Source organism: Rhinatrema bivittatum, chromosome 7, assembly GCF_901001135.1.
Source record: "Rhinatrema bivittatum chromosome 7, aRhiBiv1.1, whole genome shotgun sequence".
Lineage (NCBI taxonomy): Eukaryota > Metazoa > Chordata > Amphibia > Gymnophiona > Rhinatrematidae > Rhinatrema > Rhinatrema bivittatum.
In genome coordinates this window covers 238,574,073-238,595,952 of record NC_042621.1, presented here as the reverse complement: position 1 = coordinate 238,595,952, position 21,880 = coordinate 238,574,073, and the positions used below count along the sequence as shown (strand labels likewise).

The 21,880-nt window shown below is 41.5% G+C and overlaps 1 protein-coding gene across 1 annotated transcript in view; it reads left to right on the top strand.

Moving 5' to 3' along the window:
• PPP2R2D (protein phosphatase 2 regulatory subunit Bdelta) overlaps positions 1-21,880 on the top strand; it is a 231,782-nt gene that overhangs the window by 195,274 nt on the left and 14,628 nt on the right. Inside the window, exons 7-9 of the mRNA XM_029609992.1 lie at positions 5,299-5,463; positions 7,511-7,680; positions 7,764-7,855. Coding sequence (XP_029465852.1) covers positions 5,299-5,463; positions 7,511-7,680; positions 7,764-7,855 — 427 coding nt within the window. The remainder of the gene's footprint in view (positions 1-5,298; positions 5,464-7,510; positions 7,681-7,763; positions 7,856-21,880) is intronic.

The following is a 21,880-nucleotide window of genomic DNA, read 5'->3' as shown; positions in this document are numbered from 1 at the left end:
GTAATTAGAATAAAACACTGCAGATTCCTCCAGGACATAGTATGGAAATGAAAAAAAAGAAAAGAGTAACATATATTAATTTTGGGTATAATACCTTCTGCGTGGGAGTAACCTGCATAGAGCAGCAGTTACTATCCTTAACAGTAGACATGGGTCTAACCTGTTCAGAACAGCAATTACTACCAAAAGCAATTTTCTGGGAAGACTGGATGGATATGTTGGTCTTTATTTGCCATCATTTACTATGATACTATGATTACAGAGATTGAATAGCTCTCTTATGAAGAAAGGCTATGCAGGTTAGAAAAAAGAGATGATGGAGGTTTTATAAAATCATGAGTGGTATGGAACAGTTTAATAGGAAATAGTTATTTACTTTGTACTAGATAACACACCATCCGTGAGGAATAGGGAGTGCTGATTATTGAAATATGCTGGTTTATCTGAAAAAACTCATATAAAAACTTTTCAAGTAAATTTGGTGAAAAAGCCTATGAGGGAGTCAGTTGGACCATTTCAAGGGGTAAAAAAAAAGGGCACTAAGGGAGGGCAATGTCGTAGCAGAGAGAGTAAATTAAATCTTTGCGTCGGTCTTTACTGAGGAAGATGTTAGGCAGATAGATATCCATACCAGAAGTGATATTTAAAATGATTCAGAGAACTGAAACAAATACCAGTGAATCTGGTAGACGAAATAGGGCAAATTGCCAAACTAAAGAACATCATATAACTTGGACCAGATGGTATATACATCCCAGAGTGCTGAAAGAACTGAAAAATGAAATTGCAGACTTACTGTTAGTAATGTGTAAACTCTCAAAATCAGCTACAGTACCTGAAGATTTGAAGATGGCCAGCATAATGCTTATTCTTAAAAAAAAAATAAAAAATAAATAAATAAAAGTTCCAGAAAAATACAGACTGGTGAGCTTGACATCCAGTGCCAGGAAAAATGGTTGAAACTATTCTAAAGAACAAAATTACTGAACATATAGTCACAGTTAAATGATAATCCTGACTGGTAAAAGGAAATCAGACCACATAACCCCCGTACTCAACAATCTACATTGGCTACCAGTAGAGAAAAGAATAGAGTTCAAAGTTCTTACAATTCTACACAATGCAATTCATAAAGTAGACAACACAGCCCTGGACAATATCATACATATACACAGGTCACTACGTACGACAAGGTCAACAAGTAAACTTTATCTTGATGTGCCATCGCTACCACTAGCCAAAGTGTCCTCCACAAGAAACAGAGCCATTTCCATCATTGGCCCGAAATTATGGAACTCGTTACCTCATCACCTGAACTCTCAAGAAAACATTAAATCTTTTAAAAAAGATCTTAAAACTTGGCTATTCAGCCAAACATTCAAAGACAGCATAGGATAAGACAACAGACCACACCCATTGCGTGTCCCACCTCGGGCATGCAATTTCTCTCCAATGACTACCTCTCTGACTCACAGAAACCTTTTCAATTTTTCACTCAGCTGTCCCCTTACATGATTTGAGCACGGATATATACCTTGCTATATTGTAGATATTGATTTGTATTAAGTTATTGTTCAGAACCAGTTTCTGTTTCTGTTAAATGCTTTAAATGTAACAGGTTGTTGTAAATGTAAACCGGAGTGAAGGCAATTTCTGCTATACCTCGGTATATAAAAAATGCTAAATAAAATAAATAAATGGGACAAAGCCAATATGGATTAAATCAAGGGAAGTCTTGCCTCACAGATGTGCTACATTTCTTTTGAAGGCATGAATAAATGTGGTAAAGGTGACCCAGTTAATATAGTGTGTCTGGATTTTCAGAAAGCATTTGACAAATTGCATTGACACTTGAGAAAATTAAAAAGTCATGGGATAGGATGCAATGTTGTATTGTGGATTGAGAACTGGTTAAAAGATAGAAAACAGTAGGGCTAAATAGTCAATTTTCTCAATGGAGAAGGGTGAATAGTCAAGTACCACATGGATCACTGCTTTTTAAGATATTTATCAATGTCCTAGAAATAGGAATGACAAGTGAGGTGATCAAATTTGCTGATAATACAAACATTATTCAGAGTTGTTAAATCACAAGAAGATTGTGATACATTGCAAGAAGTCATTTGAGACTGTGAGTCTGATCATCCAAATGGCAAATAACATTTAATGTGGACAAGTGCAAAGTAATGCATGCAAGGAACAGCACCCCAAATTATAGCTATAAAATGCAAGGTTCCTCTTTGGGAGTCACCACCCAGGAAAAGGATTTAGGCATTATTGTGGATATGTTGAAATTTTCTGATCAGTGTGCGGTGGTGGCAAAGAAAGCAAATAGAATGCTAGGAATTATTAGGAAAGGAATGGAGAATAAAACAGAGAATATCATAATGCCTTTGTATCGCTCCATTGTGCAACCATGCCTTTAATATTGTGTGCAATACTGGTCACCGCATCTCAAAAAAAGATATAGTAGAATTAGAAGAGGTACAGAGAATGATGACCAAAATGATAAAGGGGATAGAATGATTCCCTTATGAGGAAAGGTTAGAGATCTTCTTCATTTTAGAGATGAGACAACTGAGGAGAGGAGGTATGATAGAAGTCTATAAAATGATGAGAGGATTGGAGCAAGTAAACATGAATCATTTGTTTACTCTTTCAAAAAGTACAAAGACTAAGGATATGCAATGAAGTTTCTAGGTAATACATTTGACAATAGAATATTTTTTTACTCAATGTATAATTAAACTCTGAAATTTGTTGCCAGAGAATGTTATAAAAGCTGTTAGTGTAGCTGGGTTGAAAAAAGGTTTGGCCAAATACCTGGAGGAAAAGTCCATAAACCATTATTAAGGTGGACATGGGGAAATCCACTGCTTGTCTCTGGGATAAGCAGCATGGAATTGTCTACCTTTTGGGATCCTGCTAGGTACATGTGACCAGGATTGGCCACTGATGGAAATAGGATACTGAGCTTAATGGTCCTTTAGTCTGACCCAGTATGGCAATTCTTATGTTCTTATGCTTGCTGTTCCAGCCTCTTCCCTCCTAAGTATTAGTGTCAAGGAACCAGGGGGAGTGAGACTGGAGTGGACAAGAACAGCGAAGAGTTACACTCCCTATGCCAAACCCTCTTCCTCTATCCTTATTTCCCCCCCTCCCCCCCCCCCCCCCCATCAAAACTGCTGCTTGGGCAAGATGCGATAACAGAGCATTCCGGATGGTAAAATGCTGGATAACTTTTACTGTAGTAACAGATTTAAATCAAATTTAAGAAACTTTCTTTTTCAGTCAATGAACAGTTAAGCTATGGAATTTGTTGCCAGATAATGTGGACAAGGCTAGTAGTAGTATTGAGTTTAAATAAAGGTTTGGACAAATTTCTGGAGGACAGGTTCATAAATAATTAGCCAGATGGCCTTGGGTGTTTCCACCTCTTCTGGCAGTGATCAATATGGAATGGACCTTCCTATCGTACTGGGTACTTCCAAGAGACCCAGATGGACCACTGTTGGAGACAGGATGCAGGGCCTCATGAACCAGTGGTCTGACACAGCATGACGTTTATGTTCTTGTGTTTCTACTGTAATGGCTTTGTATCCTTCAAAATGCTGCCGTACTGTTTACAATTATATTTTAGTGAATTTGGAAGGTATACAGATATTAATTTTTATTATAAAACACTCAGCAGAGTATATATGTACATCTTGGTTTTGCATGTTTTTCCATTCACAAATCATTGTTTATACAATTGGCGGTTGGGATCACCCATCCTTTATAATAGATTTTAGACACACATTTGCCTCCCAATTGAGAGGAACAAAGACTTTGGCATACAACTTGCATATTAGCATAATATAAAGCTTGTTATACCTTAACAGGTTTCTATAGAAAGTTGAGTATCAATAAATGAGTGCTATGAAAATATAGCACAACCAGTCAATAGGAAAGCAAAAAGGTATGAGTGTTGGGACTTGTGATTATGCAGTTTTTATGATCTTGACTTGTGTCATGAAAGAAGGACCAAAAATTATCCTTTATTATCTTGTCCAGTTTAAAAAAAAAAAAAATGATTCTCCACTTTTTGTTCTGAGGAACTTTAACATTTTTGATTGCTTCACAAATGTTAACAGGAAGGGAGAGATGCACATATTGAGAGCCAGAGATATGTTGTGGGAGGAGGGAAGGACAAGGTGGCAGAGATAAGGAATATAGAAAATTTACAACAGGTAGAAGGAATTAAAACTGAATGAGAAACTGGAAGAATAGTATGAATTGGGGGCAAGAGATTACTTAAGGTGGGATTAGGGTGTCTATAGCGTTTGAAGGATAAAGTGAAGAGGCAAAGGACATAAAAATGATTTCAAGATAGAGTATTAGGGAATAAAAATGTAATTGCTGAAATGCACATACATTTGCTCATTCAGGACTTTTGTAGATGCTGCAGTGTCTACAGAAAGAAGAAAGAATAGTAAGCATGAAAACCATACAGATTGCCTGTCTGCAATAGATGCTTACTGTGGATTTCATTGTAATTGATAAAATAGTATCTTTTCATTTTAATAGAAAATACTTTTATTTAGTGTGCTTGCACTGCCTTATATGTGAATTTTAAAAGCCCGATGCATGCCAAAACCTGGAGATAGGTAGACGTTGGGCTGGTTACGCCAAGCAGATTTTAAAAGCCGCCTGAGTACGCACACAAATGAAAAAGTCCAAAAAAGGGCATGGTCTGAGAGGGGCATGGGTGTTCCTGGATTTATAAATGAAACCAACGTGAAAAAATTATGCACACAAGCGCGCGCCAGGCTCCTCTACCATGTAACTTTATTTCTGCTGTGGATGGTCTGTAAGTCCTAAAACAAAAAAAAATATAAACATCATAGCAGGGTTTTAAGGGTCGTGGTTAAGAAAAAGAAGGCTGTTTAAATAAGGGGATTGGAAGTCCTATCCCTTACCTGGGCAAACTGGGAATAAAGTGGTCTAACTGGTAATTGCGTCGGCGCACGTTTCTATTAAAGTCCCCTCACTTAAGCGGTAGAGGCGGCATTTGCGCGCATGCACGCACTCATATAAAATTGTGCGAACATGTACGCGCATTCATCCTATCTAATACCATGCGTGCATATATGCGTGTATGTTATAAAATGGCCACATCGCTGGATGCGAGCCGGCATACTCAGGTACATGTATGCCCGCACACTGGTATTAAAGTTACCATCTTAGAAAACTCAAGCTATTTGACACCTGGACAACCTGAATTTTTCTATTGTATTTGCCTTTACAAACTACTTTCAGACATTGTAGATATTAAGCCAGCAAACATGGAAGAATTGACGGAAGTAATTACTGCAGCAGAGTTCCATCCTCATCAGTGTAATGTGTTTGTCTACAGTAGCAGCAAGGGAACTATAAGACTTTGTGACATGCGTGATTCAGCCCTCTGCGATAGACATTCAAAATGTAAGTGACTGGCAACAAATTTTCTAAGAATTTTGATGTATCTTTGCCCTTTTTTCCTTCCCAAGAAATGTATATTGAAAAACATGGAATGTTCTGCTTGTTGAACTTGCAAGAGGTATGGTGGGGTTTTATAGCTCCATAGAATGGAACACTTTTATTAATTATCATATTCTAAGCCACCACATGTAGCATGAGAAACAGACATGTGAAAATCTTCATTTATCGTCATTAGTAGGCGGAAGCAAGTGTTTTGGGTACCAGCGAGACCTGTCTTCTGTCCAGACTCAGTCTTAGTGCTTCTCAAAGGTATCTGATTAACCAGTGCCGGTTCAGGGCGGTTTATTGACATCTACCTTTGTGCATTAGGAACTGGGCTGAGGCTACCAGAACCCATTTCATTTGTGACCTTTTACAGCTATCGGAATGAATTTTATTCACATTGATCTGTGCTGGATTTGAAGCCAGTTCCCAGAGGTGACAGGGCCAGTGTATTAATGCACTGAGCCACGCAGCCCCTCATAGGTGAGGAAAGTTTTGTTTTTCAGCCATAAGGAATAGGATTCTTTGATGCACTCAATCTGTTGAAATGTATCTGTTTCCATGAAAATAACTTCTGCTTTGTAGAGTAACCATTCTCTGAAAAATGTATCTGTACTAATACATTTTATTTGCAGGTAGGTTTGTATACAGTATGTTAGCATAGAAGAATTTAGATGTATTGTGGTAGTAGCTGTGGTGTTTCCAACCAGATTAAGCACTTTGTAACAATTTAAAAAATGTTTCACAATGCCTGTTTTACTGCTTTATCAAGTTTGTATTGTTGAATTTTAAATTATTCATGAAAAGTGTTCATTTAAAAAAAACTAAAAGAAAAATGTGAGCGCTATACCTGTGATTTGAGCTATTTTAATTAGCAACTCCAACACCTGTAAACTGCAAAAAAAAAAAAAAAAAGCAAGCCACCCTGTTTTGTCAGAAGAATCTGTGAGGTCCATGTTCAGAGGATTTGGCCAGATAAGTTTTCAGTTACCCGGAGAAAAAATGAAATGGACATACTATCCCATCTCTCCCCCCCCCCCCCCCCCCCCCCCCCCATCCCCAGCTAAATTCTGCTTGTGTAAATTTAGCTTGGTAAAAAGAGGGAGAGAAGGCATTCCAGGGGTGGGGTTTCAGTTTTACATTGTGATTCGCCAATATTGAGCACTATGCAGGTAAGGCTGATCGGACAAAACTGTCTGTTATCCAGGTAACTTTAACAGATTATATTTAGCAAGACACTTATCAAGGGTAATTTCTCAGTCACCGCCCTGCTCAATATCTATCTTTTATATATGTGTGGATTATGGTTCTCTGATTAAGCTTTGTTACCTTTCTGTATCAATTCATACAAACATTTTGCAGTCATGTACATGTGAGTTTTAGGATAGGTATAGGATTTTGCAAACTCTTTCAAATTTGAATTCAACTGGGTAGATTCAGCCTGGATGGAATTGCGTGGTAAAAACTGATTTCTCAGAGATTTGCCAAAAAGAATCTGTCTGTTTCCTCTTTGGATTTACTTTGGATCTGCATCAAATTTCCACAAATATGCTACTGATGTTGCTGTTAATGACCATTTATTTTAAGAGGTTTATTGAAAATATTCAGTGAACCTTCAAAATTAGTCTGGGTTTCTTGGGGCAAATTTTTAAACATTTGCACAAATATGGGAGAGAGGGCATTGGGATTTTTAAGAGTATTGAAGTATTTTTATAAAATACCCAGAGACATAGTGAGATAAGGTTTGTTGGTTTAATTTTTTCAGTCACTTAGCTGAAATAGGAATTTATTCACATTATATCATAATAGAAAAATCTTGGACACTCAATATCTGTTAGTCATGACAACCGGTTAGAAAAGAGACCAGCAAATTACTTTTTAAAAATAAATTGTTGGATTTTTTTATTGGGTACTTAACATCTCTGACTTAATGTCTTTTTAACATAAAGGAAATAGCTCTGAAAGTTAGAGTAGTTCAAATAAGTTAATTTCATGTTTTTACTTTTAGTTTTTGAAGAACCTGAAGATCCCAGCAGCAGGTCATTCTTTTCAGAAATAATTTCCTCAATATCAGATGTAAAATTCAGTCATAGCGGTCGATACATGATGACTAGAGACTACTTATCAGTCAAAGTATGGGACCTCAATATGGAAAACAGGCCTGTAGAAACATATCAAGTAAGTCTGTTTATGTTTTATTTTAAACTGAAGTATGGTTTTGATGTGTGTTAAGCTGTTAACTTTGCTGTGAACAATTCCAGGTCCATGAGTATCTTCGAAGTAAGCTTTGTTCTTTGTATGAAAATGACTGCATCTTTGACAAGTTTGAATGCTGCTGGAATGGATCCGATAGGTAAGCATACTATGTAAATTTAGTCAAGAGGTAAAGAGAGATAGTTATTTTTCCCCATTCCATTTATCACATGGGTAATAATGTCGTTGCATTGCCACTAATGAAGCATGAATTGTAAGTTTAGTTTCAAACAAGAAGTAATTAGTAACAATTCAATCTCATTAATTAGGCATCATCTAGGAATATTTTGCCCCATCCATGTAAGCAGTCTTGTAAATGAAAGTCACCAAAACATACCCAAACTCTTTCCAACGTATTTGTTCAGTTTGGCTACCTACTTTAACCATGGTTTCCTAGCGTGTAGCCAGATGGACTCAGGACCAATGGGTATTTTGCTCTTCTGCTAGCAGATGGGAGACGGAGTCAGATTTCAAAGCTTACGTCATCCTGGGTACATATACCCCTGCACTGAACTCACTTCCTCAGTATCGCTCCGTCTCCTAAGCAGATGTTAACACTATACCACATACTTAGAATAGTGTTAACATTTACAGCAAGAAGAAAGAAATTTACTTTTCAGAAGATCAAACCCCGCTCTCCTGCGGTGAAACCTAGGTCCCTCCCCTAGTCGAGAATTTCTGAGGTGATTTCTGAGATCCCTCAGAGGTGAGCCTTGGTCCGTAGCTGGTTCCCGGCGTGGGCTTAGTCCCCAGGGTGGCTGAAAGGCAGCGGGTGCAGAATCGAGCATGGTGGTGAAGGTATTTCCCTCTCCTCCCGCAGCTGAAGACTGCCCGGCACGCGGCCAGTAAGCACCAAGACCAGGTAAGGTAAAAATCTTTTAACTGAGGTCTTCGGTCTCCACGGCTCGGATTGCCCAACTGATCGTTTCTTCTAGCCAGGTTTAAAGGGACACCGATTGGGTTGAGCAGCCCGACTTGGGCTAGGCCCCGATCCGGTGCAAGGGTCCCTCGGGGAAACTTTGACAGAAGTTTTCCCGCGTTCGGGCTCAGTCGGTGACGTCACCCATATGTGAGGACTACATCTGCTGTCCTGGGATAACACCCATTACAAGGTAAGCAATTTTGCTATCTCTGGCATGACTGCCTCTCAGGGGGGCGCCTCTGGTACCCCTACTCCACCTCTCCCTAGGATCAACATGGAAGCATTAGAAGCCTTATACCCTCTGGAACCTGCGGCCAAGGAACGCCTGTGTTTCCCGAAAGTCGACGCTGTGGTCTGTGCCATCTCAAAGCGAACAATGATCCCCATTGAGGGAGGAGCGGCACTGAAGGACACACAGGACAGACTATTGGAATCCCTCATTAAGCAGGCCTTTGACGCAACAGCAATGATGCTGCAGATTGCTTCATGCTGCACACTGGTGGCCCGTTCCCGTTTGCTCTTCTCAAGAGAGATTGGCACCTCTGAAACTCATACCGGAGAATCGATGGAACCGGCAGCATCCTTCCTCACTGACGCAAGCTCAGACCTAGTGCGCACCTCAGCCAGGGGCGTTGCCTTGACTATGGCAGCCAGAAGACAACTATGGCTACGAAATTGGTCTGCAGATGCAACATCTAAAGCGAATCTCACGAGAATGCCTTTTAAAGGATCTCTCTTATTCGGAAGGGAATTGGAGAAGTTAGCCAACAAATGGGGCGAATCTCCAGTGCCTAGACTATCTGAAGATAGGTATAAAAGATCTCGCGCCCCTCTCCCAGAAGAGCTAAGGGCAAAGGATCGGAGCGCTTTAGACCCTACAGGAACATGCAGTTCCAGACACCTCGCCCCTCTGGAAGGTCCCAGTCCTTTCGTAGCAGACAGACCAAGAGGGAGAGCAGGACCAGGGGCAGGCTCCAGCCGTGCCTCACAATGAGAAGAGGCCGACCCATCCACAGGGGGAAAACATAGGGGGTCGACTAACCCTCTTCTTCCAAAGAAGGGTCAAGATAACGTTGGACAAATGGGTCCTAACCATCATTTGAGAAGGGTACTCTCTAGAATTTCGCAGCATCCCTCGAGACAAATTCATGAGATCACCCTGCCACTCCAACTCCAAGAGTCTCTGGCAGTAGAAACCACACTAACAAGACTACTCAGTCTGAGGGCAATAACTCTGGTGCCCACGCTTCAGCAAAATACTGGGCACTATTCCATCTATTTTATCGTTCCCAAGAAGGAAGGGTCATTCCGGCCCATCCTGGAAAAGGTACAGAGAAGGGCAACCAAAATGATAAAGGGGATGGAACTGCTCTCCTATGAGGAAAGGCTGAAGAGATATTAGGGCTGTTCAGCTTGGAGAAGAGATGGCTGAGGGGGGATATGAGAGAGGTCTTTAAGATCATGAGAGGTCTTGAACGAGTAGATGTGACTCGGTTATTTACACTTTCGAATAATAGAAGGACTAGGGGGCATTCCATGAAGTTAGCAAGTAGCACATTTAAGACTAATCGGAGAAAATCCTTTTTCACTCAACGCACAATAAAGCTCTGGAATTTTTTGCCAGAGGATTTGGTTAGTGCAGTTAGTGTAGCTGGGTTCAAAAAAGGATTGGATAAGTTCTTGGAGAAGTCCATTAACGGCTATTAATCAAGTTTACTTAGGGAATAGCCACTGCTATTAATTGCATCAGTAACATGGGATCTTCTTAGTGTTTGGATAATTGCCAGGACTTCTCAATTCACCTCCAACTACCAGCAGAGGTTCGGACTCAGCTCCAGTGGTGGCTTCAGGAAGACCACCTAAGTAGAGGAGTAAGCCTATCCCCACCAAACTGGATATTGCTCACCAAGGATGCGAGCCTACGAGGGTGGGGAGCCCACTGTCAGGAACTGACCGCCCAGGGGCAATGGTATAAGAAAGAGGCGGAATGGAACATAAACCTCTTGGAAGCACGAGCAGTCAGACTAGCGTGCCTGCGATTCAGCCACAAACTCCATGGCAAATGAATCAGGATAATGTCGGACAACGTGACAACAGTTGCTTACATCAACTGCCAGGGAGGAACCAAGAGCCAGCAGGTGTCTCTGGAAATAGATCCCCTCAGGCATGGGCGGAGATAAACCTACAAGGGATCTCGGCCTCTCACATTGCGGGAAAAGACAATGTCTCAGCAGACTACCTCAGCAGAGAGCGCTTAGACCCGGGGGAATGGATGCTGTCGACCACAGCTTTCCAACTGATAGTAAATCGCTGGGGCCTCCCAGCCATGGATCTACTGGCAACCCGTCTCAATGCCCAAGTTCCCAGGTTCTTCAGTCGCAGACGAGAACCACAATCCCAGGGAATCAACGCTCTCATCCAGACCTGGCCAGAGGAAGATCTTCTGTACGCCTTCCCTCCATGGCCACTACTGGGCAGAGACATCCGCAAGATAGAGCATCACAAGGGGCTAGTTCTACTAGTCACCCTGGACTGGCCAAGACAACCATGGTACGCAGACATGCGAAGACTATTTGCAGGGAACCCTCTGTGCCCACCTCCACACAGGGACCTTCCCCAGCAGGGCCCGATCATCCACGAAGATCCGTCTTGATTCTCTCTTACGGTATGGCCCTTGAGAGGACTAGCCTGAAGAAGCGGGTTACTCAAAGGCCGTGATTGACACCCTGCTCCGAGTGCGCAAGTTCTCCACATCCCTGTCTTACATACGGATCTGGAGAGTATTTGAAGCCTGGTGTGAGGACCGCGGGATCCCCCGCAGACAGCCAAAATTCCCATGATCCTGGAATTCCAGCAGGAAGGGATGAAGAAGGGGTTGTCGCTCAACTCCCTCAAAGTCCAAGTTGCCGCACTGGCCCTCTTCAGAGCCGAAGTGGATGGTATCAACTCATCCAGATGTATCCCGCTTCCTGAAAAGGGGTCAAGCAACTCCGACCACCCCTAAAATGGCCGGAGCCTCTATTGAATCTCAATCTAGTATAGAAACATAGAAACATAGAAATGACGGCAGAAGAAGACCAAACGGCCCATCCAGTCTGCCCAGCGAGCTTCACACATTTTTTCTCATACTTATCTGTTTCTCTTAGCTCTTTGGTTCTATTTCCCTTCCACCCCCACCATTAATGTAGAGAGCAGTGATGGAGGTGCATCCAAGTGAAATATCAAGCTTGATTAGTTAGGGGTAGTAGGGGAAGTAACCGCCGCAATAAGCAAGCTACACCCATGCTTATTTGTTTTACCCAGATTATGTTATTCAGCCCTTATTGGTTGTTTTTCTTCTCCCCTGCTGTTGAAGCAGGGAGCTATGCTGGATACGCGTGTAGTATCAGTTTTTCTTCTCCCCTGCCGTTGAAGCAGAGAGCTATGCTGGATATGCGTGAAGTATCAGTTTTTCTTCTCCCCTGCCGTTCAAGCAGAGAGCTATGCTGGAAATGCATTGAAAGTGAAGTATCAGGCTTATTTGGTTTGGGGTAGTAACCGCCGTAACAAGCCAGCTACTCCCCGCTTTGTGAGTGCGAATCCTTTTTTCTTCTCCCCTGCCGTTGAAGCAGTGAGCTATGCTGGATATGCGTGAAGTATCACTTTTTCTTCTCCCCAGCCGTTGAAGCAGGGAGCTATGCTGGATATGCGTGAAGTATCAGTTTTTCTTCTCCCCTGCCTTTGAAGCAGAGAGCTATGCTGGATATGGGTTGAACGTGAAGTATCAGGCTTATTTGGTTTCGGGTAGTAACCGCCGTAACAAGCCAGCTACTCCCCGCTTTGTGAGTGTGAATCCTTTTTTCTTCTCCCCTGCCGTTGAAGCAGTGAGCTATGCTGGATATGCATGAAGTATCAGTTTTTCTTCTCCCCTGCCGTTGAAGCAGGGAGCTATGCTGGATATGCGTGAAGTATCAGTTTTTCTTCTCCCCTGCCGTTGAAGCAGTGAGCTATGCTGGATATGCGTGAAGTATCAGTTTTTCTTCTCCCCTGCCGTTGAAGCAGAGAGCTATGCTGGATATGCGTGAAGTATCAGTTTTTCTTCTCCCCTGCCGTTGAAGCAGGGAGCTATGCTGGATATGTGTGAAGTATCAGTTTTTCTTCTCCCCTGCCGTTGAAGCAGAGAGCTATGCTGGATATGGGTTGAACGTGAAGTATCAGGCTTATTTGGTTTGGGGTAGTAACCGCCGTAACAAGCCAGCTACTCCCCGCTTTGTGAGTGCGAATCCTTTTTTCCACATTTCCTCTTGCTGTTGTAGCTTAGTGCGATGTTGGAGTCACAGTAACCATGTGTATGTTTATTGAATAAGGGTATTATCTCCAGGCAGTAGCCGTCGTTCTGGCGAGCCACCCACTCTTTATTGACGGCCTCTTGATTTTATGGATCCACAGTGTTTATCCCACGCCCCTTTGAAGTCTTTCACAGTTCTGGTCTTCACCACTTCCTCCGGAAGGGCATTCCAGGCATCCACCACCCTCTCTGTGAAGAAATACTTCCTGACATTGGTTCTGAATCTTCCTCCCTGGAGCTTCAAATCGTGACCCCTGGTTCTGCTGATTTTTTTCCTACGGAAAAGGTTTGACATTGTCTTTGGATCATTAAAACCTTTCAAGTATCTGAAAGTCTGTATCATATCACCTCTGCTCCTCCTTTCCTCCAGGGTGTACATATTTAGATTCTTCAATCTCTCCTCATAAGTCATTTGATGAAGACCTTCCACCTTTTTGGTTGCCCTTCTCTGGACCGCCTCCATCTTGTCTCTTCGGAGATACGGTCTCCAGAACTGAACACAATACTCCAGGTGAGGTCTCACCAAGGACCTGTACAAGGGGATAATCACTTCCCTTTTCTTACTCGATATTCCTCTCTCTATGCAGCCCAGCATTCTTCTGGCTTTAGCTATCGCCTTGTCACATTGTTTCGCCGACTTCAGATCATTAGACACCATCACCCCAAGGTCTCTCTCCTGCTCCGTGCACATCAGCCTTTCTCCCCCCATCGAATACAGTTCATTTGGATTTCCACTCCCTATATGCATGACTCTGCACTTCTTGGCATTGAATGTCAGCTGCCATATCTTCGACCACTCTTCCATCTTCCTTAAATCCCGTCTCATTCTCTCCACTCCTTCTGGCGTACTAGACTAGTACTAGACTAGTACTAGACTAGTACTAGACTTCTTAGCAGGGGCCTCCTTCAGACCAACTTGCTGTCTGTCACTATGCCTCTTAACTTTAAAGACAGTATTCTTGGTAGCAATATGTTCAGCTCATCGCATCTCCGAACTTCAGGCACTATCCTGTCAGGAACAGTTCCTTAGGTTCACACTGGAACCATACAACTGCGCACTGTGTCCCCTCCTTACCAAAAGTGGTTTCACATGAACCAAACTATCTCGCTACCATCTCCGGATGAGCATAAGGACTCTGAAGACTCATGCCTTCTTTGCCATCTGAATGTCGATACCTGGAAAGATCTGAACCTGTGTGCATAACGGATCATCTGTTCGTTCTCCACAGCAGGAAGAAACAAGGGGAAGCGGCATCGTGGGCGACCATAGTCCACTGGATCAAAGAAGTAATCAAGGCAGCCTACATAGAGGAAGGAAAGCCCTTGCTTCTACAGGTTAAGGCTCATTTTACGAGGGCCCAGGCAGTCTCCTGGACGGAAACCAAGCTGCTGTCGCCAGCCAAGATCTGTCGGGCAACAACGTGGTCCTCCATACACACCTTTTCCAGGTTCTACCGCCTGGATGTTCAGGCCAGGGAGGACACAGTTGTCGCAAGGGCAGTACGAAGTGGGCCAAGGCAATCTCCCACCCTATTCGGGAGTAGCTTTTGTACATCCCTGAGTCCATCTGGCTACATGCTAGGAAATGGAGAAATTACTTACCTGATAATTTCGTTTTCCTTAGTGTAGACAGACTCAGCATCCCACCCATGGCTGCCCCAGAAAATGGAGAACCTTGGATGGCAAACCTCGAGACTAAACATATATGGGTAAGCCACGGACTACCCCTAGTTTGACACCCACAGTTATCCGGTGTCAGCATTTAATCGGTTGAGTGCACTGGCGGTCTCCAGTTTGGAAATCAGTTGAACCAGTCAAGTTTTAATCAAGTTTAAGCAAGTTATTTAAGCAAAGATATAACCACATTGGCTCTTCGAAGACTATACTGAGGAAGTGAGGTCAGTGCAGGTGTATATGTACCCAGGATGATTTCAGCTTTGAAATCTGACTCTGTCTCCCATCTGCTAGCAGAAGAGCACAATACCTATTGGTCCTGAGTCCATCTGTTTTCACTAATGAAAACGAAATTATCAGGTTAGTAATTTCTCCATTGTGCTTTGATTTTAGTTTATTTTTGTTACCTGCATTAAAAAAGTTTGATTTTTTTTTAAGCCTCTAGTGCTGAGCTGAGTCAGATGCAGTTAGTTTATCTTTGATAATTATTTGAAATTTTTTTTGATATATCAAAACATTCTGATTATTTAAATCAGTATTTTTATATATTGCTTAATTGATGGGTTTTGTTACAAATGTAATGTTTTCACCCCCTTTCAAACTAATCTTGTTTTTAATACCTGACATGTTGATTAAAGCAGACACAATTAGGTTGTATAATTCTATACCTTGGATGAAAATTTAGTGAGCCCCATGGTCAGTTTTGAAAAATGTTTAGATTTTATTATTGTAAATTTCCATGTTCATTTATACTAATATTACAAATATTACATTTCTCTTGATTTGTATATCTTGACATGTAGACTTGTAAATTTTGACAGAAAATACTAAAGATCTTAGATTCATCACACACAATTTAAAAAAAATTGAATGCATTTCAGTTGGATAAAAATGTGACCCATGCATGTAATATATGAATGAGTGGATACATAGATTACATGATGAAGCTAGTTGATTTTGAAAATAAAGTATTTACAGTGCCCATCATTTTGACCTCTAAATCCTAAATATGTAATCTCATCCTAGAGAACATGCATTGTTTAAAAAAAAAAAAATAATAATTTCTCATAAATAGAACCTGTAGCTTATGTGCGAAATCAGTAACCTGTAGCAGAACCCTCAACCTTTGTCTTTGAGCACCGTGACACTCAGTCATGCATGTTTACACCCCCGGAGTAGCAGTTTAACTTCAACTGCAGAGCTATCAGTAATTTCTATAATATAGAATACATATAGTAGCATCCACTATCAGCACAAACTTCCCTTGAGCATAGTACTGTTATTTCATAAGGACAATGCTTGATCAGTGATATGCATTTTCCATCAATAAGTAGGGCTGAATTAACCACGACATGACAGGTTCTGTCATCTAACAGGACCCAACACAGCCTTATATCGTAAAGCCTTGCAGGAGTTCCCGTGTGTGTACTGCCTCTTGAATTCCTCCCCCCCCCCCCCCCTGGTTTTTTGATAGTTTTTTTGGCCAAGTTACAGCATGGATGTGTACTCTTCTCTTAAATTTTTCACCTTTGTCTTGCCTCACTGTCTCCTTAGCCCCAGAATAGCAAATTTCAGTGCTATATTAAAAAAAAAATAAATAAATAAAAAATTCTGGCTTCAAGAAGGCCACTCTCAACGAATTTAAGGATTGCGTGTATGACCATATCTATCACCAATGGCTATGATGTTGTTAGTGTCTCAGGCCTGACTATGATGCATCTAATTGTTACCACTGTGGCCAGATGTCACCGCAGACTGAAAGATCCAAAGTCTGGAAATAAGGAGTTGCCAGATCAATTAAAGAGTTGCAGCTGATTCTTGTCCCAGAACAGAACCTCTCTTAGCTCCCTAGGTGCCGAGTTGAGCAGTAGCTCCTCAAACAGAGTGTCCCCCACTTTGGAGCCGGCCTTAGGCCCCTTCACCTTGGGGTTGAGTAAACTGCGGAAATGCCAAACTTTGCCATCCACAAGCCTCTCTTGAGCCCCATGGGGCTGAGTGCTGGCCAAAAAGAAACACCATTCATCAGAGCCAGTGACACTGTCAATGCATCAGTCACCAGCACATTAAGCCCTGCAGCTGCATTGAACCATGGTACCTTGAAACATGGAGCCTTGACACCATTGATGCATCAGGGCTCGGAGTCCATAATGCTTCAAGCCTTAGAGTGTGACTTGCTACTGACACAGCTGTTCCTTAAATAGGCGCTGCATTCACCAGTTCATTTACGCATTCCAGAAGGCTAGGAGAAGGGGATATACTCAGTTTACCTCGCCCTATCTCTAGGGCAATCTCACCATTGAGACCTCTACATAAGAACATAAGAAATTGCCATACTGGATCAAACCAAGGATCCATCAAGCCCAGCATCCTGTTTCCAACAGAGGCCAAACCTGGCAATTAACCAAACACCAAGAAGATCCCATACTACTGATGCAATTAATTATGTACCAGCTAACCTCTTTCCCTTCACTAGTAATTCTCCAACATTTGTTAATTCAAGGGAAACCTTGTTTGGTGGTATATTTTGTATGGTGGCTCTGTTCAATGATAACCAATTTTTAGTTATCCTTCTCATTCGCCCCGTAGATTACTCTTTATTATTCTTGCTTTAATATACTTTAATATTTATTATTTTTTTCTTTTTATTTTCTCCTTGTAAAATCCCTTCTCCCTAACTGCTTGTCCGACCCACTTGTTTATTCTTATTGTAAGATACTTATCAAGGCCGTCGCCTTCATTTCTTCTTATGGGTTCGGATCTGCCTGCCCGACAATGGCCATGTTTCCCACTTGTTTATTCTTATTGTAAGATACTTATCAAGGCCGCCACCTTCGTTTCTTCTTATGGGTTCGGATCTGCCTGCCCGACAATGGCCATGTTTCGGCACCATGTGCCTGCTTCAGGGGCTGCGGGGAGGAAATCTACTGTGTCCAGCCAGGGTTCACAGTATCGACATGTAACGACGATGCGTCGTCCACGGTTACACGCATAGCACAAAAAATGTCGATACTGTGAACCCTGGCTGGACACAGTAGATTTCCTCCCCGCAGCCCCTGAAGCAGGCACACGGTGCCGAAACATGGCCATTGTCGGGCAGGCAGATCCGAACCTATAAGAAGAAACGGAGGCGGCGGCCTTGATAAGTATCTTACAATAAGAATAAACAAGTGGGTCGGACAAGCAGTTAGGGAGAAGGGATTTTACAAGGAGAAAATAAAAAGAAAAAAATAATAAATATTAAAATATATTAAAGCAAGAATAATAAAGAGTAATCTACGGGGCGAATGAGAAGGATAACTAAAAATTGGTTATCATTGAACAGAGCCACCATACAAAATATACTACCAAACAAGGTTTCCCTTGAATTAACAAATGTTGGAGAATTACTGATGCAATTAATAGCAGTGGCTTATCTCTAAGTAAACTTGATTAATAGCAGTTAATGGGCTTCTCCTCCAAGAACTTATCCAAACCTTTTTTGAACCCAGCTACACTAACTGCATTAACCACATCCTCTGGCAACAAATTCCAGAGCTTTATTGTGCATTGAGTGAAAAAGAATTTTCTCCAGTTTTAAATGTGCTACTTGCTAACTTCATAGAGTGCCCCCTAGTCCTTCTACTATCTGAAAGTGTAAATAAACGATTCACATTTACCCGTTCTAGACCTCTCATGTTTTTAAAGACCTCTATCATATCTCCCCTCAGCCTTCTCTTCTCCAAGCTGAACAGCCATAGTAACATAGTAATGACGGCAGAAAAAGACCAAACGGCGGCCCATCCAGTCTGCCAAGTAAGCTTTCCATGATAGTAAATGCCACTCCATGCAGATTACTCCATGTTTCTGTTAAGGGTAAACTGCTTCTTCGTACAGATCACCCCATTATTCTGTTAAGGGTAGCAACTGCCACTCCATGCAGATTTTCCCCAGACCCCCTACCCCCATGCTTTTTTTTCATTCATTCCCATCCTCTTTTTAGTGATCCACAGTGTTTATCCCATGCCCCTTTGAAATCCTTCATGGTTTTATTCATCACCACTTCCTTCAGAAGGTCATTCCAGGCATCCACCACCCTCTCCAAGAAGAAATATTTTCTGACATTGGTTCTAAGTTTTCTTCCCTGGAGTTTCAAATCGTGACCCCTAGTTCTACTAAATTGTTTCAAATGGAAAAGGTTTGTTATTGATCATGGATCATTAAAACCTTTCAAGTATCTGAAGGTCTGTATCTATCACCCCTGCTCCTCCTCTCCTCCAGAGTATACATATTCAGGTTCTTCAGCCTCTCCTCATAACTTATTTGGAGACCACCCACTATTTTGGTTGTCCTTCTCTGGACCGCTTCCAATCCTGTCTCTGTCCCTTTTGAAATACAGTCTCCAGAACTGAACACAGTACTCCAGGTGAGGCCTCGCCAAGGACCTGTTCAAGGGAATTATCACTTCCCTTTTCTTACTTGATATCCCTCTCTCTATTCAGCCCAGCATTCTTCTGGCTTTAGCTATCACCCTGTCACATTGCTTCGCCAACCTCAGGTCGTTAGACACTATCACCCTAAGGTCACTCTCTCCTATTCCATGCACATTAGCCCTTCACCCCTCAACACATACAGTTCTTTTGGATTATCACACCCCAGATGCATGATTCTGCACTTCTTGGCATTGAATCTCAACTGCCATATCTTCAACCACTCTTCCAGCTTCCTTAAATCCCATCTCATTCTCTCTCTGCCTTCCGGCATGTCCACTCTGTTGCAGATCTTAGTATCATCCGCAAATAGTCAAACTTTCTTTCTTCCCTTCTGCAATGTCGCTCACAAAGATGTTGAACAGAACCGGTCCCAACACTGTTCCCTTGGCATGGCACTTAACACCATTCTCTCTTCAGAGTAGGTTCCATTTATCATTACATGTTGTCTTCTAACCTCTTTAGCCTTTCCTCATAGGGGAGCTGTTCCATCCCTTTCTCATTTTGGTCGCCCTTCTCTGTACCTTCTCCATCGCAACTACATCTTTTTTTAGATGCGGCGACCAGAATTGTACACAGTACTCGCGTTGCGGTCTCACCATGGAGCGATAGAGGCATTAAGACATTTTTCATTTTATTCACCATTCCCTCGCTAATAATGCCTAACATTGTTTGCTTTTTTTGACTCCTGCAGCACGCTGAGCCGACTATTTTAATGTATTATCCACTATGACGCCTAGATATTTTTCCTGGGTGGTAGCTCCTAATATGGAACCTAACATCGTGTAACTACAGCATGGATTATTTTTCTCTATATGCACTACCTTGCAGTTGTTCATATTAAATTTCATCTGCCATTTTGATGCCCAATCAATGTTCTCCTGCAATTTATCACAATCCGCTTGTGATTTAATTACTCTGAATAATTTTGTATCATCTGCAAATTTTATTACTTCACTCATTGTATTCCATTCCAGATCATTTATAAATATATTGAAAAGCACCTGTCCAAGTACAGATCTGAGGCAGTTCATTGTTTACCCTTTTCAACTGAGAAAATTGACCATTTAATCCTAATCTCTGTTTCCTGACTTTTAAATAGTTTGTAATCCATGAAAGGACACTGCCTCCTATCCCATGACTTTTTAGTTTTCTTAGAAGCCTCTCATGAGGGACTTTGTCAAACACGTTCAGAAAATCCAAATATACTACATCTACTGGTTCACCTTTATCGACATGTTTATTAACCCCTTCAAAAAAATCAAGCAGATTTGTGAGGCAAGACTTCCCTTGGGTAAATACATGTTAACTGTGTTCCATTAAACCATGACTTTCTTATATGCTCTGTGATTTTGATCTTTAGAATAGTTTCCACTATTTTTCCTGGCAGTGAAAACAGGCGTCTTGGTCTTTAGTTTCTTGGATCGCCCCTGGAGCCCTTTTTAAATATTGGGCTTACCTTGGCCACCCTCCAGTCTTCAGGTACAGTGGATGATTTTAATGATAGGTTACAAATTTTAAGTAATAGATGTGAAATTTCATTTTGGAGTTTCTTCAGAACCCTGGAGTGCATACCATCTGATCCAGGTGGTTTGCTCCTCTTTAGTTTGTCAAACTGGCTTACTAAATCTTCCTGGTTCACAGTGATTTGGTTAAGTTCATCTGACTCATTACCCCTGAAAACCATCTCCAGAACCAATATCTCCCCAACATCCTCATTAGTAAACACAGAAGCAAAGAATTAATTTAGTCTTTCTGCAGTGGCCTTATCTTCCCTAAGAGCCCCTTTAACCCCTCGGTTATTTAACGGTCCAAACAACTCCCTCACAGGTTTCTTGCTTCAGATATATTTTTTAATGTTTTTATTATGAGTTTTTTGCCTCTACGGTGAACTTCATTTCAAATTCTCTCTTAGCCTGCCTTATCAATGTTTTATTAATTTGACAATGGTAATGCTTTTTCCTATTTTCTTCAGATGGATCCTTCTTCAAGTTTTTGAAGGATGGTTTGTTTTTTTTTAACTAATAGTCTCTTTCACTTCAACTTTTAACCATGCTGATAATAGTTTTGCCTTCCACCTTTCTTAATGTGTGGAATACATCTGGACTGCGCTTCTAACATTTGTATTTTTAAACAATATCCATGTCTGTTGAACACTTTTAACCTTTGCAGCTGCACCTTTCATTTTTTTTTCTATTTTCCTCAACAAAGTTTCCCTTTTGAAAATTGTGTTAGAGTTGTAGATTTACATATTGTCCCCCTTCCAGTCATTAGTTCAAATTTGATCATGTTATGATCACTATTGCCAAATGGACCTACCACCGTTACTTCTCTCACCAAATCCTGCGTTCCATTAAGAATTAAATCTAAAATAGTACCCTCCCTCATTGGTTCCTGAACCAATTGCTCCATGAAACAATCATTTATACCATCCAGGAATTTTGTCTGTAGCATGTCCTGTTGCCCCAAATATTGACTGGATAAATGTAATTGAAATCTCCCATTATTACTGCACTGTCAAATTGGTTAACTTCCCTGATCTCTTAGCATTTAATTATCTATCTGATCATTTTGGCCAGGGGGACAGTAGTATACTCCTATCACTATACTCTTACCCAACGCACATGAGATTTCTACCCATATAGATTCTACTGAGCATTTAATCTGTTGTATGATCTTTATCCTGTTGGGCTCTATAGCCTCCCGGACATAAAGTGCTACACCCCCACCAAGTTG